Raw genomic sequence first — 26,152 nt, 5'->3', positions numbered from 1 at the left:
GGTTGGAGTTTAATGTAATATATTTTTAGATAGCACGTAAGCTTGCAGCAACCTTGCATGGTAAGTTTGCCGCAAGCTTCAAATGTCCCGCCTAACCCAAGCTTACATGGTAAGCTTGCCGAAAGATTGCAGTGTAAGGTTACTGCAAGATTGCACAGTAAGATTATCGCAAGATTGCTCCGTAAGCTTGCACGGTAAGCTTGTCGCAAGATTGCTGCAAGGTTGCCAAATAACCTTGCCAATCAGCACAGAGGTTGCAGCAAACTTCTCTGCTGGTTGGACAAGGTTATTTGGCAACCTTGCATCAACCATGCGACAAGCTTACCGTGCAAGCTTACTGAGCAATCTTGCAATAATCTTACTGTGCAATCTTGCAACAACTTTACACTGCAATTTTTCGAGAAGCTTACCATGCAATCTTGCGATAATCTTACTGTGCAATCTTGCAGTAACCTTACACTGCAATTTTTTGACAAGTTTACCATGCAAGCTTGGGTTAGGTGGGACATTTGAAGCTTGCTGCAATCTTGCGGCAAGTTTGCCATGCAAGGTTGGCAATATTGCGCGGCAAGCTTACCGCAAGGTTGCTGCAAGCTTACCTGCTATCTGGGTAGGTACTTTATTTGTATTCCAAAATACTGATAAATAAAATTTCTGAAATTCTGAACATTCGAATTAACGGAATATTTCTTCTTTAAACATCCACTCTGTACCAGTCTGATAAAATTAGCATGAAAATTGGATACTAAATATGAAAATGCATAAGCAGAAGTGAGTATATTTTCCATATTTATGTTTATGAAAATTTTTTCTTTTTATAATATTGTATTAGTTTTATTATTGGTTACGTATATTTCTGTAATTCACGATTAAATATTTCTATTTCTAGAAGAAGAAAAAATAACCATCCCAATTCAATTAAATATAATGGTTATATTTCGTGATGAAATTAATTAGTTTTTTCTGTAAAATAATTTACTTTTCAATTGAACATCGTTGATATTACTCTATCATAATGTAATTTGATCTTCACAACATTGACCTAGACCTTCTCCTTTGTCGATTAATCGATGAGAAAGCATTAACCTCCTTCCGTTATATTGATTAATTTCACAAAAAGGAAATAAAACAACCCCTCAAGGACATTTAATTTTAAAGTTCGCATTAACAAAATTTTTTTTATATAAAACAAATTATTATGTGGAAAATTTCTTTCTTTTTCTTTACTATGAAAAAATTAGAAAAATAATGAAAAAGAATATTTTCTTTCTTTTTTTTAAGTATTTATTCCAAGTGTTCGGATTGCAACAGGATATAGAATTGACTTGCACTCTTAAGATAGATATCGCAGTATTGGTGATATAGTATGGTATACTTACGCTCTATTTCGTGATTGGTGATCGTAACCAACCGTGCAGAATCGTTTAAATTTGATAGACAATCAAAATATACAGATTGCATGAATTTAACTTTAGAAATTTCGAGTTGATCCGTAACGGAGGAAATTCGATTTTCTCAAATAAACTACTAGTTATTAGATATTTTAATAAAAAATTGTATTTTTTTTCTGTTGCAGATTTTAAATTCAAAAAAAAAAAAAAAAACCCTCAAACGACGGATAACCAGTGGACTCTAGAACAAAAAAAAAAAAAATATCTTTCGCTACGACCAATGAGAAGAGATACAAATTAAAATAAAATACATATTAACTGGCAAATGATCTTTAGCTAAAAAAATGTAGTGTACAAGACCAAAAAAGAATATTATCCTTGTGTGTGAAACTCCTTTTTCATGACTTCGATAGTGTGTTTTTTTTAAACAACATTTTTTTTTTCCTGTAAAAACGACCAATTTACTTCCGAAAAAAAAAATATCAAGAATTAGATAAATAAAATTAAAAAATTTTCGCGCACTTAATGCAATTTGATCAAGTATTTATATAATTATTGTTGAGAGAATTATAAATATATATATATATATATATTAAAAAGAATATAGTTAATAAATTATTAAAGTTTTAATTGAAGAGAAAAGATCTGAAAAGAAAAATGTATAAGGAACCAAATATGTTGGCTGGCAATGGAACAAAAGGAGATGAAATTGATTTGGTCAGTAGATTTCTAGCGCCCCTTTGCTCTCGAGATGAGAATGCAAGAGACATTGCTTTGGCGAATGCAAGAACAACAGTTGAGGGATGGCTCGGTGGAGTTGGTAGTCCCAATCACTGTGGAGATACAACAGAGATGAACGAGCGACCTTGTTCTACTGGTGTCTTCAGGGGACAAGATGGAAGGTAAGAGATTTCAAAATTTATATATATATTATATAAAGGTCAAGTTTCTTGAATTTCCTACAAGATTTACCGCGTAGTTCATTAAATCCTTAGGGATATATTGTATTGTCAACCATTGTGTCTCGTACCAACCCACTGTAAACTTGATGGTATCATTTTGGAATGCAACGTTTTGATTCGATATAAGGTATCAAATTGATCCAAATATTTGGATCATTTTTAAGAAATGATCCAGAATATGGGATTATTTTTTGATACCTGAATTGGTATTATCAAAGTATAACTGGCATGCTCTTATTGACAAGTTTATTAATTAATTTATTCACTGCACTGAATATTCAGATATTAAAAATACTTTTATTATGAATTTTAAGAAAGAGAGAAGCGAAAACTTATAAATTGCGAGCAATTAAATAAGAAAAAATTTATTTCGAAATAAAATGAAATACACTAACCTTTATTTATGTTTATCACATAAGATTTAAGTTAAGTTCACAATCACAACACTTGAAAATTTTTAATTATTTTTATGGTTCAAATAATTATCAATAATTTATTTATTATAAATGAACAAAATTTAAGCAATGCACGCTTGATAAATATTTCTAATGCGTTGTCAATTAATGCAATTAATAATTTCCTATTACACAATATCATAATCGACATATATGACATTTGTAAACAAACAGGGTTGGGAAACATGAGCCCAAAATATGTTCGTCTAAAGCAGAGTTGGGTAGGATTGAAATTATGTCCAACAATAATTTTCAAGAAAGTCTATGCATTTTCCAATTTTTCGCTATGAGCGCTCAATTATCACGAAAAGGTTCTCAACCTGTTTATAAAAGTATAGTTTAGTTTCATTGATTGAAACATTTTTAAATTAACATTAAACATTTACCCAGGTGAAACGATTCTACGGAAACTACTCCACGGAAATTCCACACGGAATTCCGTAAAAATTATATACGGAATTCCGCAAAAATTTCCGCAAAATTTTTGAAAGAAGTTCTTTTGTAATTTTGCGAATTTTTTATAAGAATTACATACATAATCTCTATACAGAATTGCACAAAATTTTTGTTAGAATTGCACAAAATTTTTGTTAGAATTTCACAACTGTACACTGAAAAAAATTTAGCCGAAATCCTCAACTATACCTTTAGTTAACTGACTTGAAATTAGTAAAAGTAACTACTTTTTTGGTTATTTTAACTATGTGCGTGTAGTCAATTTAACTATTTTTTATGGAGTTAAGAATTAGTAGTTAATTGTACTTAACAAAAGTAGTTAAATCAACTTCAAAAATTAGAACAATTACAAAATCTCCTTGACCCAACTAAATTCATAGTTCTTTTAACTACTTTTTAATAGTCGATACAACTTTTTAAATTCAGTTAAGGACCTATTGAACTATGCATGGTAGTTAAAAAGTAGTCAAATCTACTAGTTTTTTTATTGAGTGTATTTTTTACTGATTTTTTTGTAATTTTAAAATAACTGCTGGTGGATACACTGAAAAAAATTAGTCGAGAAATTCAACTACCGATAGTTAGTTGACTGAAAAATAGTAAATTTCTTTTGGAAAACGTTTTATTGTGACCTCTCAAATAAGTTCGACTAGATATTAATTAATCTATCATAAATTCTATATTATATCCACCAGGAACATCATCGCGTCGACTGGTTTTCGTTATAGTAGCAGCAGTTATTTTAAAATCACAAAAAAATCAGCAAAAAATAAAGTTGTGGAATTTTATTGAAAATTTTGTGCAATTCTGTATGGAATTCTTCCAAAAAAATTCGCAAAATTACGAAAGGAATACTTTCAAAATTTTGCGGAATTCCGTATGGAATTTCCGTGGAGTGATTTCCGTAGAATCGTTTCACCTGGGTAATTTTAATATAATATTAAGAGGTGAACGTGAAACAGACTACAGTTTTTCATGTTTTTGATCAAGACAACGTTCGACACTCTTATCAGAATTTCTAATTAATAGAATTTTCATTTGTCTCAACAAAGATCGCAACATTTGAATTTTTTTCATTATTTTTACAGTTCAAATTATTTTTAACAAAACTATTAAAAAATAATTATTCAGTTTTTCCCTATTTCAAAATTACATGTGCGTTAACCTTAAACGTGAAACAGAATCCTACCCAACACTGCTTTGGACGAACATATTTTGGGCTCTTGTTTCCCAACCCTGCTTGTTTACAAATGTCATATATGTCGATTATGATATTGTGTAATAGGAAATTATTAATTGCATTAATTGACAACGCATTAGAAATATTTATCAAGCGTGCATTGCTTAAATTTTGTTCATTTATAATAAATAAATTATTAACAATTATTTGAACCATAAAAATAATTAAAAATTTTCAAGTGTTGGGATTGTGAACTTAACTTAAATCTTATGTGATAAACATAAATAAAGGTTAATGTGTTTCATTTTATTTCGAAATAAATTTTTTCTTATTTAATTGCTCGCAATTTATAAGTTTTCGCTTCACAGAAAAAAACTAAGTTCATTTTTGTTGCAGTTCATTCTGAATTCGGTATCATAATGAACAACAACTAACTTCAAATTACTCAAAATGAACCGGATGCGGATCAAATGTCATGTTATGTTAGTTTCTGTTGAAATTCACGATTTTAAGAATATTATGTTGGCAACAACTGCAACTTATGTATGCAGCGCCACACTGGCGCAATATTCAAATTGAAATAGTAGAAATATTATTTACTTTAATTTAACAATAAATTTGAATAATTAGAGTTAATGTATAATATAAATTATTATTATATATTATATTTATAATATTCATTTACAAACTATTATATGTGTTATATTTTAAAATAGTATAGTATAAATATAATAATAGATAATATATAATAATTGTAAAATATACAAGAATTACAATTAAAAAAATGGTATGGGATAAATTTATTAAAATAAGTTTAAATAAAAATTTATATATATATATATATTTTTTTTTTAATTAATTTTATATGAGAGATAATAATATTTTACAATTATATAATTATAATATATTATATGTATTATAATACATTATATAATTATAAATATATGTTATAACAATCATTACAATCATTTTTGGTTATAGTTTCAAGTTTAAATTTGGCGCCATTATCTTTGGTTTTTAGACAGTGGCGCCGTTAAATTTCATGTTTCGTGTTGCAGGGTTGGTATTTACTTCTGTCAATTCAGAAGTTTCTAACCTAAAAATAATTTAATTTGTTTTCTATAAATTCAATGAATCGGATTTAAGAAACAATGTTTTTTCAATTGTAATCTGTTTGTTCATTGAAAACAATGATTTTGATTAATGGTTTTATGATAAAGTGCTTCTTAATTGACTATAATATTGTCATTTTAACTTGAACTGAAAATGAATCGGATCTAGCTCATTTTTATGCTTTTTGCCTGAAGTTCAAAATGAGTTTCTCGAGGTTCATTTTTGTTGCAGTTCAACTCAGTTTTTTTCTGTGATGCTCTTTCTTAAAATTCCTAATAAAAGTATTTTTAATATCTGAATATTCAGTGCAGTGAATAAATAAATTAATAAACTTGTCAATAAGAGCATGCCAGCCATGACAGTTATACTTTGATACCAATTCAGGTATCAAAAAATGATCCCATATTCTGGATCATTTCTTGAAAATGATCCAAATATTTGGATCAATTTGATACCTTATATAGAATCAAAACGTTGCATGAGTTGATCTTAATTCTTGTATCAATTTGATACACACAAGAAAACTGTGGGTCCACGTTGGCAATTTTATTTTTTTGTCTTAAGTGCTGCAAAAAACTTTTTTGAAAAAAATAAAAAAAAAACCCTTTTTCTTTTAACAGGTACGATATGAATATTGAACGATCGCCAACAAAGGTAGCGCCGAAAAATTTTTATCAACATCCTGAATCACGTGGTACATTCAAAATGGAAGGTTTCTTTCCGCAGAGTATCACTGAAAATTCAATATTTTCAAAAGAAACAATTTCCATAACACCAGAGAGATGTCCATTTGATTCATTTGATTCTGTCGATGGTCGTGTTAATGATTCATTTTATAGAGCGGCAAATGAGGGAGGCCGACGTTACGGTATTGGTGTTGATAGTCATGGTGAAAAGCTCGCTAATTCAAATTCCTCTGACGAAGGCAAGGGATTTAAGCTTGAGGGTGCTCGAGCGCTAAGGTACAGAGAACCAGAGACACGCTTCAGTTCAAGTAGCGAGAGTGAAAGAAGATTTTCATCATCGCCTGAAAAACTTAACGAAACTTGTCACGATGACAAGCAACGTGCAGCAAAATATCCTGTTAAAATTAAAATTTCCAAACAAAAACAACAATTAAATGAAAATTATGATCAAGATTCTGATACAAGAATTTATGGCAAAAGTCCAAAATTTGACGATAATTTCACTAGTTTTCAATCAGTTAGCGAACAAATGAATAATGATAGAAGAAGTTTGAATATTTGTGATGTTGATACAACGACAACGACGACGACGGCGACGAGTGGACGTAAATATCATAATCATCATCATTTACTTCAAAGTGATGATGTTGTTTCATCCCATGAGGATGATGTTCTACGATCACGTGACGGTGTTGTTTTTAATACTTTAGAAGGTTTTGGTAATGAGGATATTGAAAATATGAATTTAGAGCCAATTATGCCATTTTATTTTTTGGAAAATGTCGAGGAAAAAACAAATGAAAGAACACAACATGATTATTTGCGTAATAATGAAGAAAGAAAATTTAGCGCTGGACAAATTAAAAGACCCCTTTCACAAGATGAGGATGTGTCAACTAAAAGTGGACGTGTTCTAGAGACTCCTGAGGTAACACCAAGTGAAGTTGGAAGAATGTTAAATCTTGGAAATGTACTCGATGGTCCTCGTCAAATTCAAGCTAATAAATACTTGAGTATGGTCACTCTTCATTTGCCAGTGATATTGAGACTCAGTGTCAACTGTCCTTTTCGTAATGTCAGAATAAAATGCGCCGAGATACTCGAGATGGTCAAGGTAAGAATCATTATTATTTAATTCTATCGTACATTATATTTATATATATATATATGAGATCTCTTCATGAGACAAGATAATTTTTTTTTCTCAAGTTTTCCAAGGTTTATTTCGTTAAAAAGAAACTTAAAAATTTAAGAGCGTTAATTTTTTTTTTAATTTTCAAATTCTATACCCATTTAAGGACGTTTATTCACGGAAATGCAGACCTCTAGAAAAAAATAATTAATTAACATTTAAATAATTAAAATAACATTATTAATAGTACTTTCTGAAAGATAAGATATCAAGTTTTAAGAAAAAAATTTAAAATCCGCAAAAATTTATTTGTTTATACAATTTGCATAGGATAAAATTTTTTTCTTATATCTCTTCTACAGAATTTTTTGAAAATGATTCGATTTCAATGAAATATGGCTTATTTTCTTCAGAAAATGATTCTCAACAACTTCACAATGGGGATTTTCAAAAGAGCATGCTGTTTAGAAAATACAGCAATTTATTTTATTTATAAATTTATTTATAAATCAGTAATTTCAAAAAGAAATTTTTTTATTTCTTAAACAAAAGTGCAAATAATTTAGTGATTGAAATTCAGATGTAGAGTTTAAAAATTATCTACTGATTTTGATTCAAAAGTTGAGAAAAAAAAGGATATTTCTGAAATTACTGATAAATGGAAATTTTTTCATGTTTTTTTTGCAATAAGTCTGTCATATTTGTTTCTAAAAAAAAATTTTTCGAAAAATATTTCGGTCAGATATTCTATATCATGTTAAATTATGTATGGTTCATAGTACGAAAAAAATTTGCATATTACTATTTGTATATTATTTTAAAATGACAGTAATTCAAATTATTCACCGGAATTTTAATTTTTTAGAATTTATATTTGTACTAATTTTTAATTGATAGAATTTTTATGACGCCAAATTTTAATTTGTCCGAAACTGCAAATAACCGCTACAAACATAACCTACAAAAAGATTTCGGCGCGAATTTTAAAATTAACCAATCATAAATTATCAAGAAAATTGTGATTGGTAAATTTTTAAATTAACACCCAAATATTTCAATCGATTATTTTTACGGTCATTTGCAGTTTCGGACAAATGAAAATTCAGTGTCTTAAAAATTCAGATAAATTAAAATTCCGGTGAATAATTGGAATTACTGTCATTTTAAAAATCGAATAACATTTAAATTTGATTGAATGAGAATTTTATAAAATTAAAATTCGATTATATTAGAATTCTCTTAAATAAAAAGAGGACGCATGAATATGTTCTGAAAATCATTAGTTATAGAATTTTCATTTTATGGAATTTCATTTACCATAATTACTTTTGAGCCAAATTTTTATTTGTTCGAATTAGTATTTTGCAGAATTTTCATCAAAACAATTTTCTATATTACAGAATTTTTATATAACCGAAAATTCACTTCACAGAATTTTTATTTGTCATAATTTTTATTTGCTCGAATTTTCATTTAACATAATAGGCATTTTAAAATATTTCTATTGGATAGAACAAACAATCGACAGAAAGATTTCGGCGCGATTTTTAAAATAAACCAATTAAAAATTATCCATAAAATTGTGATTGGTTGATTTTAAAAATCGCGCCGAAATCTATTGTTTGTTCGGACATTTGCAATTTCGGACAAATGAAAATTCTGTCAATTAGAAATTCTGTTAAATGATTTTTCGGTTAATTAAAAATTCTGTAGTATGAAAAATCGGTTATTGGGAAATTATATCAACTAATAATTCGAATAAATGAAAATTCATCTGAAATTCTACCCAATAAAAATTCTTTAAAATGCCTATTATGTTAAATGAAAATTCGAGCAAATAAAAATTCTGTGAAGTAAATTTTACGCTTATATAAAAATTCTGTAATACAGAAAATTGTTTTGATGAAAATTCTGCAAAATACTAATTCGAACCAATATAAATTCGGCTCTAAAATAATTATGACAAATGAATTTCCATAAAATGAAAATTCTAACTAATTATTTTTAGAACATAATCATGCGTCCTAAAAAAAATGTATTCTTTAAAAATTACATACTTATTGGGAAATGATTATAAAATTGTATAGCCGCCATATTAAATTTTCTTCAAATTTATATGTAAGTTTCTAAAAATAATTTCTTTTTTTTTAACAAAATACTAATATTTCGCCACATAATAGAGATATTTATATTATTTTTTACATCTCAATAAAGTTTTAGAACAATCTATCAAATATTTTCCGAGAAAACCTGTGGAGAATATTTACATATGAAATCACAACAATCGCATAACCTTCAGGCGATGGGTATAATCGCATAATTCAATCAGTTGCAATTCGTGTATTGACCTGTTTAGACGTGCTCAACGTGAATGTCAATTTTGTAATTTTAATAGTAAAATTTTGATTGAGATAAATATATATTTCCTTTCTCGTATTTGATTTAAAATTTTCACATTTATAAATGAATAGTTTTGGGAGTGATTGAATTTTTTAATTGGGGAACTAAAAAAATTTGTTAAACTTTTTTTTTTTTGTTTGTTATTTTAGTAAATTTTTTGTTTCGAAAGTGTTTGAAATTCTTAAAATCGTGATCGCTTGAATCTTTAGAAAAAGTGTTTTACTTCTTAATTATTTAAACGTGATATCGAGAGTGTTCGAAATTTTTTATATCGCGTGTGTTTATGTATGTATTTCCGGTAGATCTTATCGTACGAAATATATAATACATCGATTACAGCTTAAGGTTACATTTATTTATATTTTTTTTTATAAATTATAATTTTACATGCAATTGGAAATCATAAAAAAGTTATTATAATTTAGAAAATAAATTATAAAAAATTGAAGAATATTAATTTTTTTTTTTTTTTACAAAAAAAAAAAAATACAAAATTCGTAAAATTAATTTATTAACATTTTTAAAGGTCAGGGAATTATATTTTGAAAACATTATTACATTTTATATTAAGAATATTTTTTTTTAATAAAATAAATTGTGTTTTTAAAATGCTTTACAAACGATAGTTTTTATTTTTATTAAATCTATGTCAAAAGAAAAGTAAAATATTTTTATATTTGTAAAGTATATATATATAATGTACATTTCAAAGGATTTTGAGGAATTAATTAAAATTCACTCAGACATGTCACAGGTTAAAATACATATATGAAATATTTATTAAATAGAATGGTATTAGTTATTTTTTTTTTAATTTGAAAATGTAGAATTTTATTATTTTGTGATATTAAAAATATTTCCTAAATGGATCATTCCATTATATTTCATTCAGTGGATTTCGTTCTATTTTTAGGATCAAAAATTATTTTTATAAAATAATTAATTACTAATTAGTTATTGGTTAAATCAACAAAAATTTTATTTGGCTTAATTAAATTCTTTTTTCGTCCGAAAAATTTATTAAAATAATCCAAACATTTATAAAGATCAAATAAATATTTATTTGAATGAAACAATAAATTTTTCTTGAAATAACTAAAAAAAAAAAAAATTTGTTAATACAAAAAAATGGTAAAAACTTTTCTCTGATTATAAATGTGTATTATTCGACTCAAATGTAATGTGAAAATTTTTTATTTTATAATTTTTTTTTTTAGGAAAGAGGAGTTCCAGTGCCAAATCCAGTATTTGAGGGTCCCAGTGCCTTCGTCCCAACATCAGAGGTAAGTTTTTTTTTCTTTTGTATTATATATATATATATATATTATTATATGACACTAAAATAATAAATTGTTTGCATAATTAGTACATTGACTTTGGATGAATCATGTAAACATAATAATCGAATTGTTCAAAAGTACAAATTAGTAAAACTGATCAGTATCAAAAAGGTTTCTTGATATATATACTCAGTGTAAATTTTACGTTAGAATAATTGACGAGTATAAGTCGACTAATACTTAACTTAGAAAGAGAGACTATTTATACTCTATAACTAAATTATATAGTATTGTGCCGTTGCCTCAGCATATTTTTTTTTTTTAACTTAATATATGAGAACATTTTTTTTTTTTTCATTTGAGGAATAAACTCAATATTTAATATTTTCCAGAAAGTTTCATATATATATATATTTTTTTTTTTTTAAAAAAAGGATTTCAATTTAAAATTTTATATAGTTTATTGGCGAAGCGAAAAATTTGTTTTCAATTATATTGAAGGTATAGATAACTTTTATAAATTGATTACATTCCTATTTCTATGTTGAATTTTATATATTTTTTATCATATTAAAATGCAATTAATTTTTCGTAAAATTGGCGCTTTTTAATTCTAGTTAATTTTGAGTTGTAAAAAAATTTATTATATTATTTTTGTTAAAATTATGTATTTTTCAGTTGATTTGTAAAAAAAAAAGAATTTACAGAAATTTGTTTTTTTTTTTTTGCAATAAAATTTTCAATAATAAATAATAATATTTACTAATAAATATACAATATTATTTTTTTTTTTAAAGTTAATTGAAATCAACAATTTTGTAAAAGTAATGAAAATAAAAAAGTAAAAAAAAAAATTACGTAATTGTAAATTAAAAATATCAATGAATTATAATTTGGATAATTATGAGAAATATTTTGTAGGCAACTTTACTAAAAGTGTATTTGTGAATATCACTTAAACGAATGCTAAAATTACTACCCAAAAATTTGCATGAAAAACAAAACAATTAGAGACAATTTAAATCTGGGACATTGAAATCACTTTGTATTATGCGACAAACGCGGACACTGGGAAAACTAACAGGAATTAGTTTTTGAACTACTGTTGATAAAGTAGATTTCCTTCGGTTGATATTTGCATATTTTTTTTTCATTTATTGCAAAAATTAACGTTTTGGATTTTTTGATATTGCTTCCTTAATTTACTGTTTTCAATCAAAAATTTTCTATTTTATAAACTTTAGTAAAAAAAAAGTAATTAATTAATAAAATCTTTACAGATTTCTGTCATATCAACAGTAAGTTGTTTATCAACATTCTTTCTTAATAATTTATCATCTGATCATAATGATTAAAATTTCAAATTGTAATTAAAATAATAATTGTCAGTTTTAACAAATTTTTTTTTATATTTTTAGTTTCATTACTTTTAAATAATTAAAAGATATTTTTAAAAAAATTATTTACACTTCATTTAAAGAAAAATGTTTGCTTTCTATTTCATTGCATCATTAATAATGCAATTTTTAATATGTATAAATTTTTTCTTTTCTTTCTTTTTCTCTCTCTCTCTCTCATTTTTCATATTGTGACAGTAAATATTACCAAAATGCAGATAAAATCAACTAACTACTGACTGACAATAAATTCCCGATAAAGTTAATTGAATTTCAGCTTACAATTTTTAAACTGACATCAATTTACGAAAGGTTAACAAACATGCGTTTCCTGACATTTATCAAACAATTTTAATTGAAGAATAGAAAGAACAAAATTGATTTTCTCATTTATATAATGTGTGTCGTGTGATTTATACACAAATTATAATTAAAAATATTTATTTGAACAATTCTTTTTACTATGTTTTCATTGATTTTTTTATCATGTTGGATGGCATTTAATTATTAATTATGATAAAGAAAATTTTTTAAACGAAGTTGAAAAGTTGATTGAAAAGTTAATTAAATTAATTTTTTTAACAGTTGAAAATTAATATTTTATAAAATTAAATTTGAAGAGATTTTACTCGCTGATATAACCTCATAAGTTGTAAAAATTTATTTTAAATAACAAATAAAAATGTTTAAATATATTTTTGATGAATTTTCATTTTTCGAATTAGCATTTGAGAGAATTTCATTTTAAACGAATTTTTATTAATGTGAAAAGCACAATTTTGAATATTTTTTAAAAAAACCTTTTGGAAAATGTTCAGAATAACATAGACTCTGTCTGTTATGTGCGGAAAATTCAAAATTTTGCGTTTAAAACGTTTTTTAAACAATGTTAAGGTCACAAATCATGGCGCATGACACGCAAACTTCTCAGGTATGTGAAAAGCACAATTTTGAATATTTTTTAAAAAAACCTTTTGGAAAATATTCAGAATAACACAGACTCTGTCTGTTATGTGCGAAAAATTCAAAATTTTGCGTTTAAAACGTTTTTTAAACAATGCCTACATATAAGCAATTCGTGTATTTTTCCTTACTTGTGACAACCAACTTAAACATTGTTTAAAAAACGTTTTATACGCAAATTTTTGAATTTTTCGCACATAACAGACATAGTCTATGTTTCTCTGAACATTTTCCAAAAGGTTTTTTTAAAAAATATTCAAAATTGTGTTTTTCACATACCTGAGAAGTTTGCGTGTCATGCGCCATGATTTGTGACCTTAACATTGTTTAAAAAACGTTTTAAACGCAAAATTTTGAATTTTCCGCACATAACAGACAGAGTCTATGTTATTCTGAACATTTTCCAAAAGGTTTTTTTAAAAAATATTCAAAATTGTGCTTTTCACATACCTGAGAAGTTTGCGTGTCATGCGCCATGATTTGTGACGTCACGAAGGTTCAAATGCTCTTAAGAGAATAATTCTAATTTGACCAAATTTTACTTTTTTGTAAAATTTTAATTGATTCCCATTTTCAAATGCCAAAATTTCTTATTTACCAAATCTTTATTTCTCCGAATTTTTATTTAATAAAATTTTTAAAACGCCGAATTTGTATTTTGACCTAAACTGAAAATGACCGAATAAACATAACCTACAAAAAGATTTCGGCGCGAAATTTAAAATTAACCAATCAGAAATTATTGAGAAAATTGTAATTTGTTAATTTTAAAATTAGCGCCAAAATCTTTTTATATAGGTTATGTTTGTTCGGTCATTTGTATTTTCGGACAAAATTTTGCAAATTCGGCGTTTTAACAATTCTATCAAATAACAATTCGTACAAATAAAAAATTGCACGAATTGAGATTCGATGAATAGAAAATTCTAGTATTTAAAAATTCGAAGCTATTAAAATTCTATAAAATTAGAATTCTGCTAAATTAAAATTCATTTAAATTAGAATTCTTTTAAATAAAAAGTTTTTGTAAAAAGAAATTTTCTAAAATAAAATTTCTACCAAATTAAAAATTTGCTACTTGAAAATTCTGTAAAGTAAAAATTCGTTTAAAAATTAATTCTGTCAAATGCTAATTTGAAAAATGAAAATTATTATTATTATTAAAATTATTATTTTTATAGGATAATCATGCGCTTCATTTTTAGTTTGAGGTTATGTCAAAGTATTAAATAAATTTTTTCTGGTTTTTGAAAAATTAAATTAATATAAATATAATAATAATAATAATAAAAATCTGCATCATTAAAAAAATATGCTTTTTCTTTGAAATTGAAAGCTTTCTTAAGAGAAAATTATTTTGCAGCATAATTAAATGCTGTCTTACATTTATACTCTTAAGTATTTTTTCTTTGATGAGATGAAAGAGATTCTCATCTATATAGCGCAACGAGAAGAGTTTCCGTTTAATCCAACATGGTAAATGTAAGGATTTTCAATATTCAATTTCAAGAAACGCTATTAAATCGAGATGCATCTTTTGCATTTTACATTTCTCTTATTTATATATTATTATTAAAAAAAAGAGAGAGAGTAGAAACATTCTATATAAATGAAAAGAAAAAATACTCTTTTTATTGACATTATCTGTGAAGTGATAGTGAAAAACAAGTTTTTAATATATAAATGTTTTGTAACTGTTTTTCAAGTTTGTCATTTATCACACTTGTGTTACGTGTTGTAAATATAAAACAACTTCGCTCTATATAAGAACTTGTTCGAAAAGCAATTGGTATTATCCAATTAAAGAATTAACTATCTAACAATATCAATTTAGTGTGTAATAAATTATGTGTACTTTACTATATATATATATATATATAATATAGTGCAAATGCTCAAGTGTGCGAATAAAATATATCGTTCAATTTATTATATATAGACAGGTAAGTGTATTTTATTATTATTATTACTAATAATAATATTTATTCAATAAATCAGTAATTTCAAAAAGAAATTTTTTTATTTCTTAAAAAAAAGTGCAAATAATTTAGTGATTGAAATTCAGATGTAGAGTTTAAAAATTATGTACTGATTTTGATTTACAAGTTGTGAAAAAAAGGATATTTTTGAAATTACTGATAAATGGAAATTTTTTCATGTTTTTTTTTGCAATAAGTCTGTCATATCTGTTTCTAAAAAAAAAATTTCGAAGAATATTTCGGTCAGATATTCAATATAATGTTAAATTATGTATGGTTCATAGTATGAAAAAAATTTACATATTACTATTTGTATATTATTTTAAAATGACAGTAATTCAAATTATTCGCCGGAATTTTAATTTTTTAGAATTTATATTTGTACTAATTTTTAATTGATAGAATTTTTAAGACGCCAAATTTTAATTTGTCCGAAACTGCAAATAACCGCTACAAACATAACCTACAAAAAGATTTCGGCGCGAATTTTAAAATTAACCAATCAAAAATTATCAAGAAAATCGTGATTGGTAAATTTTTAAATTAATACCCGCAAATATTTCAATCGATTATTTTTACGGTCATTTGCAGTTTCGGACAAATGAAAATTCAGCGTCTTAAAAATTCGGATAAATTAAAATTCCGGTGAATAATTGGAATTACTGTCATTTTAAATATCGAATAACATTTAAATTTGATTGAATGAGAATTTTATAAAATTAAAATTCGATTATATTAAAATTCTCTTAAATAATTGTTTGTTCGGCCATTTGCAATTTCGGACAAATGAAAATTCTATCAATTAGAAATTCTGTTAAACGATTTTTTGGTTCTATAAAAATTCTGTAGTATGAAAAATCGGTTATATGAAAATTATATCAAATAATAATTCAAACAAATGAAAATTCATCTGAGAGAAAATTCTGTACAATGAAATTCTACCCAATAAAAATTCATTAAAATGCCTATTATGTTAAATGAAAATTCGAGCAAATAAAAATTCTGACAAATAAAAATTTGAACAAATAAAAATTCTGTGAAGTGAATTTTCAGTTATATAAAAATTTTGTAATATAGAAAATCGTTTTGATGAAAATTCTATACAAAATATTAATTTGAACAAATAAAAATTCGGCTCAAAAATAATTATGATAAATGAAATTCCATAAAATAAAAATTCTAACTAATGATTTTTAGAACATATTTATCCGTCCAATAAAAAGTCATGTAAACACAGAAAATTAAAAGGCATTAAAATAAACTGCAACGCTTATTATTTTAATCCATTTTGGTATTAAAATAAGCAAAATTGGATTAAAATAATAAGCGTTGCAGCTTATTTTAATACCATATAATTTTCTGTGAATTAAGGTGTATAAAATAAAAATTTTACTAAAAAAAATTCGGTAGGTAACTTAAAATTTTGTTATTTAAAAATTCGTAAAAAAGAATAGAATCCGTCAAATTTTTATTCGAAAATTGAAAATTTGTCAAAAAAATAATTATTACTAATGAAATACTTTAAAATAAAAATTCTAATTAATGATTTATATGAGAAATTCATACACCCCAAAAATCATTAAAATTCTGAAATTTTGAAAAATTCATATCTCGTAAACGGCTTGTTAAAAAAAAAAATTGAAAAAATCATGAAAGTTGGTCTTAATTAGTACGAAAAGAAAAAAAAGTTTAAAAAAAAATTGGTAATGTAAATGCAAAATGGAGTCTGATATGACGTGGACAACCTCATATTTAAAAGTTGTTGACAGCTGGTCATATATTTCATGCAAAGAGCAGAGTAATTCTTAGCGCGCGCGCGCCATATACCCTTTGCTTTCTTAAAACTTCAATATTTTCCAAAGTTTTTAATGAATCGATTTAAAACTTTCCAAAAAAAAAAACTTCTTTATATAGTAATAACCAAATGTCTCACTGGAAGTTATCTCAACTGTAAAGTTCCCTGCAGACTTTTTGTTGGCGAAACTTTATAAATATTTAAGAAAACGTGATTTCTGATAGGTATTTATTTGCACTTAAATATCATTAAAATGCGAATAATTTTTTTTTTTAAATTTGAATTATATTTTCGGCTTTATTAAACCCTAAAAACTTAAACATATTAAGTTTCATTTAAATCTATATTGATAATAATTTTACAAGATTTGCAAGATTTTTCCAGCTGGTGGTCCACTGATGACTATACAAAACAATAGTCGAAAAAAATACTTTTTAAAAAACTTCCAGAAAATTTTTATGTAACAGTAAAAAAAAATTTTAAATACATGTAATTTTTAGCTATTCTCACTATCTATCCAATGTTGTATTGAAGTTAACTAATTATTTACTTCAAAAAAAAAAAGTTATACACGAAAAACAAAATGTGGTCCACTCATGACTACATTCCCCTACATTCCGCCGTTATAATTAAAAAATATTTTACTCTTGAAATTTTCGTGTTCGTTGAATACGAATTTAAATTTAATTATTTTATTTATTGATAGAAACGGAACAAGCCATTTTTTGTTTCGAATGGAAAATGGTAGATGACGGAAAAATATTTTAAAATTTAATCAGACTTGCTTGAAATTTGTTAATTAACTTGGAAAGGAAATTAATGACAAGTAACACAATTTGCGATAAAAAAGAAGGAAAGGAAAAAAAAGACATGTACAAGGAAACATCACTGCAAAATTGATAAAGCAAACTAACCAATATATCGCCAAAGTATATATATATACATACATGCACGCATTCTTTTATAATGAAAATCAAAATAGTAAAAGTAAACTCTCTGGATATTATTTCGTGAACGTTTTTATTAACTTTTTCCGTTGTATATAGATATGTATATATAATCTCTTCGCAAGTGCCGATACAAATTGCCAGGGCGTAGAGTGAATTTTAGTTTATATTCCATCGAGTATTTTAGTGGAATATGCCAGAAATTCTCGTTTTTTTCATTTTTTTTTTCTTTTAAAACTGTAGTGGGAATATTTCTCATCATTCCTTTTCATGTTTCACTGTTCCACTTTTCTTTATTGTGGTTTCGATTATTTCAACATTTATATACAAATAACAAAAGTTTAATCTTTTCATACTCTTCTATATATATTCTATATATCTTCTATATACTATTCTATATTCTATATATAGGTTTCGCGCGCCAACCCCCTATTTTTTATTGGTTTTGTAGATGTTTGAGTTAATGTTTAGACAATTTCTGGAATTTAAAACTATTATTAATATTTTATTATTTATTTCTTTAAATGTCATTTACGATTTTTATTAACAATAATTTTTATTATTTTCAATTTTTAAAACAAAATTTATCTCATTTTTTTAATTTTCCAGCTAAAATTTGACCTACATTTAAGGTTTTGTTCGTTTTTTAGTAATTTTCCTTCAAAGTTTGACCTAAATTTTCAGGTTATGTTTGTTCCTTTGTCTTTTTGCGCCAAATTTTGTCCTAAATTTTGAGGTTATGTTACCTCATAATTTATGTCATTTTTGGCGGGAAATACGGAGAGAGATGAGGGAACGACTTGCTGCTCTATTCAGAGTCTTGAAACAAACATAACCTCAGAATTTAGGTCACTTTTGGCGGGAAATACGGAGAGAGGGGAGGGGGGGAGGACTTTCGACCCTATTCAGTTTTGAAACGATCATTACCTCAAAATTTATGTCATTTTTGGCGGGAGAAGGGGGGACTTGCGGCTATATTGAAAGTCTTGAAATGAACATAACCTCAAAATTTATGTCATTTTTGGTGGGAAATACGGAGAGAGGGTAAGGGAGGGGGGAGGACTTGCGGCCCTATTCAGAGTCTTGAAACGAACATAACCTTAAAATTTAGGTCATTTTTTGCGAGGGAGGGGGAGAAGGGGGGGGGGCTTGCAGCTATGTTCATATGGGTCAGTCCATATCAAATGTACCCAACTATTGTACTATCCATGTCAAAAACATGGGTTGGCTCACCCTTACCTAACAATTAAAGAATAATTATAAATAATTAAAATAACATATATAAAAATAAAAATTTTTATGTTTTGTTCAATATAAATTTTTTGTATAGTTTTTGATGCCAATTTTTTTGAACTACAATATTCGATAAATAAATGGTTTTTTCTTTTAAATATTCTGAACTTTTTTTCGTTTAACTTGTACAGATACAAAAAAATACTGAAAAATTTTTTAATTAAAATATTACTTTGTTAAAAATAGTGATTCACTATTGCCCACTCTCCACAATGGATTTATTTTATTTTTTTTTACTTTTTTGTTTTAGGGTAGTTTTATTTTAATGGATTTCTAAATCGAATGAAAGAAGTTCTTATTTATTGCTGGAATGTAAAAGGGAGGTGGAGGAGGAAGTAGTACGTGATTCGTACCTTTGAATTTTTCAGACACTATAGACGAATTGTGTAGTAAACTTTTTCTATCAATCACGTAATCACGTTGTTGAAATCGATTCTAACGTTTTGCGGAGGTCCACTTTAAATGAAAAATATCTTTCGTCCGATAGTAAATCTTCGTTTCAAAAACAATTTTCAAAAACATTCATTTTCAAAAGGGAAATCTATTTTGTTGGGTGAATTTATTATTCCCTTTCATAGTCGCGTATATACAAATACTAAACTATTTCTATTTTGTATATTTTCTTTTAATCATATAATTAACTTTAGGTAATTTATTAATTCCAAATTTATTTGACTAAATTTATTTTCTTTAGGCTTATTGTTAATTTAATTGGCATTTAATTTTCATTTCAAAGAATTTTATTTGGTATAATAATTTTTTTTTAAGAATTTTAATTTTTCAAATTAGCATTTGACAAAATTCATTTTAAAACGAATTTTTACTTCTCAGAATTTTTAGGTAGCAAATTTTTATTTGGTACAATTTTTGTTTAACAGAATTTCTCTTTATTTAACTTTTTATTCAAAAAATTCTAATTGCACTGAATATTAATTTATCAGAATTCTCATTCAATATAGAATTTCAAGAGTTTCGAATTTTTAAATGTCAAAATTTTCAATTTACCAAATTTTCATTTTATTCGAATCTTGATTTTTCCAATTTTTTATTCACACAAATTTTAATTTGATGGAATTTTTAAAACGCCGAATTTGCATTTTGACCGAAACTGGAAATGACCGAATAAACATAACCTACATAAAGATTTCAGCGCGAATTTTAAAATTAACCAATCAGAAATTATTAAGAAAATTGTACTTTTGTTAATTTTAAAATTCGCGCCGAAATATTTTTGTAGGTTATGTTTGTTTGGTCATTTGCAGTTTCGGACAAAATGCAAATTCAGTGTTTTAAGAATGCCATCGAATTACAATTTGTGCTAATAAAAAAATTGGTAAAATCAAGATTCGGATAAAACGAAGATTTGGTAAATTGGAAATTTTCACTCTTTAAAATTCGAATAACTTAAAATTCTATATTGAATAAAAATTCTGATAAATTAATATTCGGTAAAATTAGAATTTTTTTAATTAAAAAATTGGATTTTTATTTAAAAGAATAATTTTAATTTGACCAAATTTTAATTTATAGTATAATTCTAATTCAACAGAATATTAATTTTGATTTTAATATGATTTTTGAATTTGAATTTTTAAATGACAAAATTTTATAGAATTCGTAAAATGCCGAATTTGCATTTTGTCGAAAACTGCAAATATTCGAACAAACATAACCTACAAAAAGATTTCAGCGAATATTTTAAAATTAACCAATCACAATTCTCTTGATGAATTCTGATTGGTTAATTTTTAAATTCGCGCCGAAATCTTTTTTTTGTAGGTTATGTTTGTTCGGTCATTTTACAGTTTCGGACAGAAAATTCGGCATTTCACGAATTCTATCCAAATTACAATTTGTACAAATCAAAAATCGAATCGAATCATTTAAAATTATATTGAATGAAAATTCTGATAAATTATTATTTGGTAAAATGAGAATTTTTTAATTAAAAAATTGGATAAAGAGAAATGCTGTTAAATAAAAATTTTTCTATAAAGAAATTCTCTGAAAATGCTAATTCGAAAAATAAAAATTCATCTACAAAATAATTAATATAATTGTTTAAATATAAAAATTAACATTGCTTTTTGAGGGAAATTTATGCGCCTTAATTGTAATTAATTTAAATAATTTTATTTAAATCCGAAAATTTAAAATAGTTTCAAATTCAGTTAACAAATATTATTTTATTTTATCTTTATTTAAGTTCATGGTTAACTTTTTTTTTATCATTTGTCAAATGAGATGCGAGAGTGAAGCGATCAATAATAATAATAATAATAATTTCAATGTATAAGAAAAAGGCAAGAAAATGGTCATTCAACTGAATGAAGACATTTCTATTCAAACGTAAACAAAGTTTTAAACCCATTTCTAAATTTGCTTGAAAAACTTCTACAATGTAGTTTGCGGGGTTTGCTTTATGCAAATTATCTTTCTATTCAAATGCTTGAAATTTATTCCGTATGGCTTTGCTTTACAAAAATACATAGTAGAGAACAAATATACATATTACACCAAATAAATCCAACTTTTTTTTTCTCGCAAGTACATATTTTTAAATAAGATTTACATAATTTTATTTAAAAAAAAAAAAGATGAACGAATCAATTTAATATCGTTATTAATAATATAAATATGATGAATCAGTAAGAGAAATATAACTTTTGTTGATAACAGTGAATAATTCTCAAGGGTGTTTCGAAAGAATTCTTATCGATATATATATATGTTTTGCCTCGTATATTTTCTTTTCCTAGTTTATGAAGGAGGTCAACCCAGAAGTTACGTGTTTACGTACAATTAACTTTGCAACTAAGACAATGTTACAGATTTTACGCGCTCGCTTTAAATTCCGTCAGAATATAGCTATCTTTTTCTTAACTTTTACAGAGATAAAATTAATTACAAAGTATAAAAAATATATTCATTTTTTTTTTACTTTAAACAATATTTCTCAATTTTTTTTTTTTGTTTCTAATCTCTATTTTTTATTATCTTCATATACTTACGTAATATATATTAATAAGGTCAGTTGATGTTTTGTCAAATTACCTTTTTATTTTCCCAAAGAAATTCTTTTGTTTTTTTTTATTATTTTTGAATGTTAAATGTTTTTTATTTTTGTTTGTTTTTGTATGTATTTTTTTGTTTTTTTTTTGTTTGTATTTTGATCTGATGTGTGATTATAATATAATGATTTTCAACGTAATATCATTATTGATTGCAAATCTCTCTTATTCATTTATAAGTTCTTTTGTCTTTCTTTGAACTTTGTCCAAGAGTTTATAATGCGCGATAATACAATCAATACGCAATTCTTGTGTATAATCAGAAAACACCTAAAGATTTCTGGTATATATATATACATATATATATATATGTCCATTATGAGTGTTCAGTATCAAATTGTTGTACAGGTTATGTTTTGTTATTTATTTGGGTAGGACTGCAGGACCTTGTAAATATTATGGAGAAAATATTAGGATTTAAAAAAAATAAATATTTTTATTAAATAAATAAAAATAAATACATAAATGTAATTGCGTAAGTAAAAAAATTTTTAAATTAGAGATAAAAATTTTGAATTCTAAAGTTATAGTTGGTTTTAATGTTTTTGGGGTCGCTGATCAAAAATTTGATAGAAATTCAAAATTCGAAATTGCGGATCCAATATGTTAAAGGATTATTAAAAAAAACATTAAAAATGATTCAAACTTGTTAGTCAGAAGTTTTTTAGGTTTCAACATACTCAATTTTTTATTTCTGACATTATATTCGTAATCAGCGACCCCAAAAACCCCCGAGTAACAAGTTTCAGGCGAATTAAACGAATTTTTTAAAAATTTGTCCGACATATTGGATCCGCCATTTTGAATTTTTAAATTTTGATATTAGATTCGTGATCAGTAACCCCGAAAAATCCCTGAGTAACAAGTTTCAAGCGAATCGAACGAATTTTTAAATAATTTGGCTGCCATATTAGATCCGCCATTTTGGATTTTTTAATTTTGACATGATATTCGTAATCAGCAATCCCGAAAACCCCTTAGTAATAAGTTTTAGGCAAATTGAACGAATTTTTTAAAAAGTCGACCGCCATATTGAATCAGCCATTTTGTATTTTTAAATTTTGACATCAGATTTTTAATCAGCGATTCCAAAAACCTCAGAGTAAGAAGTTTCAACCAAATTCAAACGATTTTTTAATTTTTGACCGCCATTTTGAATTTTCAAAAACTGACCTCAGATTCGATTCTTAAAACTATAAAAACAATTACTGCATTTTTTTTTTTTGAAATGTCCTATTTTTGCTGTATGTGAAAAGGATTAGAGGAAGGTGGGGGACTTGGAGCCCTTTAAGGAAAATGACTAAAAAAAACCGACTTATCCTTATAATAAAATATTGTTTCGGTCATATTTTACTCCTTTTGTTATTTATCTTTAATTATAATAATTAATTAGAAATTAAGAGAAAGAAAGGAAATTTGCAAAAAAAAAATTTTCTAAAAAAATGCATTTTCTCCCATTACCCCACCTGTGGGATATTCAATATTCAAAGTCTCTGTGTACTTAAAAATTTAAAAGCTCCTATTACCCCCACCTTCCCCTAAAGTAAAGAGAGACGTAAAAAATTTTGAAATTTGTTACATTGAAAATTAACCCTTAACTGGCACAATTCCGCATTCGAACGTAAATAGCACAATGGGTGTGCTGTACCCGAAGTATTCTAACGTGTATTGTACAGCCGGTATTGAATATTTTTGCCCAAAAATTTAATCTGAGGTAGCTTATGATGTGTTTTTTTAAATTTTCATTAGTTTTACATGGATTAATTTATTTTGTTAGTTAAAAAAAATTGTAAAAAATAAAAACGAAAAATTGCGTGTTTTTACTTAAAAATTCATGAGTTATTTAAATTTTAATATTATGACTTAAAAATTAAAGGTGATGTTGTATTACTCTTTAAGGAAAAAAATTACCACAACAGCAGGACCTTGCAAAAAAAGGTATTTATTTTGCAGAATAAAATGTGACTTTTTAGGTTAAAATTAAAAATTTATAATTATTCCTGTTTGAGGCTCATTTATTCTTTTGTATCGAATTAGTTGTGTCAAAAAACTTAGAAAATTACATAAGAATATGCCAATTTAATATATTAAAATATAAAAAATATTCAAAATCTACACATTCAATTAATTTGAGCGTGAAAAAATGATCGGGTCTACTGGACCCATGATGCCAGTTAAGGGTTACGGAACGCAACTGAATTTTTTAAAAAAGTACAAAACAAAAATTAGTTTTCTATTGAAATCGAAATTAATTGAAAAAAAAATTCCATTTGTATATAGTTTAAGGGAGCGAAGGAGGGGTGGAAATTACCTAACTTTACCCACCTGAGTTCTTATTATATATAATCAAACTGTAAATTGTATTTTTTGTCTAGTAAATTGATTTAACAATATTGAATTTCAATTAAACTTTACTTAATATACTCTTTATAAAGGAAATGAAGGTACACATATATAGGTATATGTATATTGAATAAGCGCGCGTACTTGTACATTGTTCAACCACTTTTCTTTCCGCATGCAATTATGGCTTGCTGCCGCTTTCGTTTGAAAATTCAATTGAATTTGTAGTTTCGAACACTGCGCCGCAATGCCTGACAAATAGGGTTCTCTTCTCTTCTGTCCTGGATTCTTTCGAAGCGTAATGCAAAATCTCACACTTTACATATATATATAGTATATGTGCATTATATACAATATCCTTTGCGTTCTCAAGTGAAAATAAAATGTATTCCACTGTTTCAATTCGTATTGATGATAGAGGGAAAAAAAAAACGTGCACCCTTAAAATTACAATTTCATTTTACTGTTCCTTGTGTTTCAATCTTGGGCAATCAAAAAAGAATCGTCTTGTTGTAAAATTCAAGTATGTTTGTGGAGTGACGGTTCATTTTTTTAAAACTAGGAAGTTGTTTAGGATTATTATTTAAATCTATTTATTACATTATTAAAACTAAATTGGAATTACTTTGAACCTACATTGAACCAATTTTGAACATATATATTAGTATAGGACTAATAGGTATACCTGCTCTCTAAATCTGAATTAGTAAAAATGTTTACTAATTTAAATTAGTGACTCACTTTTTGTATTAGAATTAGTTAAATTTTACTAAATGTTAGTAAAATTTACTAATAATTATAGTAAAATTTTACTAATTGAGAAGCAAAAAGTGAGTCACTAATTAAAATTAGTAAACTTTTTTACTAATTCAGATTTAGAGAGTACCTGAACCTATTTTTGACATACTTTAAACCTATATTGCACCTATATTTAATTCATTTTCAATGATTTTTACAAGTAGTAAAACAAAATTATTTATTAAATTCATATATTTAGTTTTTTTACATACACTGTTAAAAATGTTTGTAGTTTTAATATACATAAACCCAGGTGCGAATTTTTGGTCGGCCCAAAGTTGGGCCAACTATACCTATGGTTGGCCCTCCTTCGCATGCCAAAGGTTCGGCCAACTATGAAATGATAACGGTCCGCCAACCATTGGCGACATAGGTTGGCCCGACAACTGACGCCAACGTTGGTCCAACTTGAAATGCGTATGTTGTGCCAACCGTAATTTTCAAAGATTGGCCCAACAACTAATGCCAACGTTGGTCCAACTTAAAATACTTAAGATGTGCCAACCATCAC

At 25.8% G+C, this 26,152-nt stretch overlaps 1 protein-coding gene across 2 annotated transcripts in view; it reads left to right on the top strand.

Moving 5' to 3' along the window:
• Nucleotides 1-26,152, top strand: part of LOC127281624 (sestrin homolog) — a 322,721-nt gene that overhangs the window by 65,594 nt on the left and 230,975 nt on the right. For both annotated transcript variants that reach the window (XM_051305424.1, XM_051305423.1), the window contains exons 2-4: nucleotides 1,577-2,293; nucleotides 6,178-7,357; nucleotides 10,993-11,058. In XM_051305424.1, the coding sequence (XP_051161381.1) occupies nucleotides 2,049-2,293; nucleotides 6,178-7,357; nucleotides 10,993-11,058 (1,491 nt within the window). In that variant the 5' untranslated portion in view covers nucleotides 1,577-2,048. The remainder of the gene's footprint in view (nucleotides 1-1,576; nucleotides 2,294-6,177; nucleotides 7,358-10,992; nucleotides 11,059-26,152) is intronic.

Source organism: Leptopilina boulardi, unplaced genomic scaffold (assembly GCF_019393585.1).
Source record: "Leptopilina boulardi isolate dan_hultmark-lab unplaced genomic scaffold, ZJU_Lbou_2.1 LbouV2_273, whole genome shotgun sequence".
In the NCBI taxonomy this organism is placed as follows: Eukaryota; Metazoa; Arthropoda; class Insecta; order Hymenoptera; family Figitidae; genus Leptopilina; species Leptopilina boulardi.
Note: the sequence above shows the minus strand (reverse complement) of the source record. Positions and strands in the feature narration are given on the sequence as shown.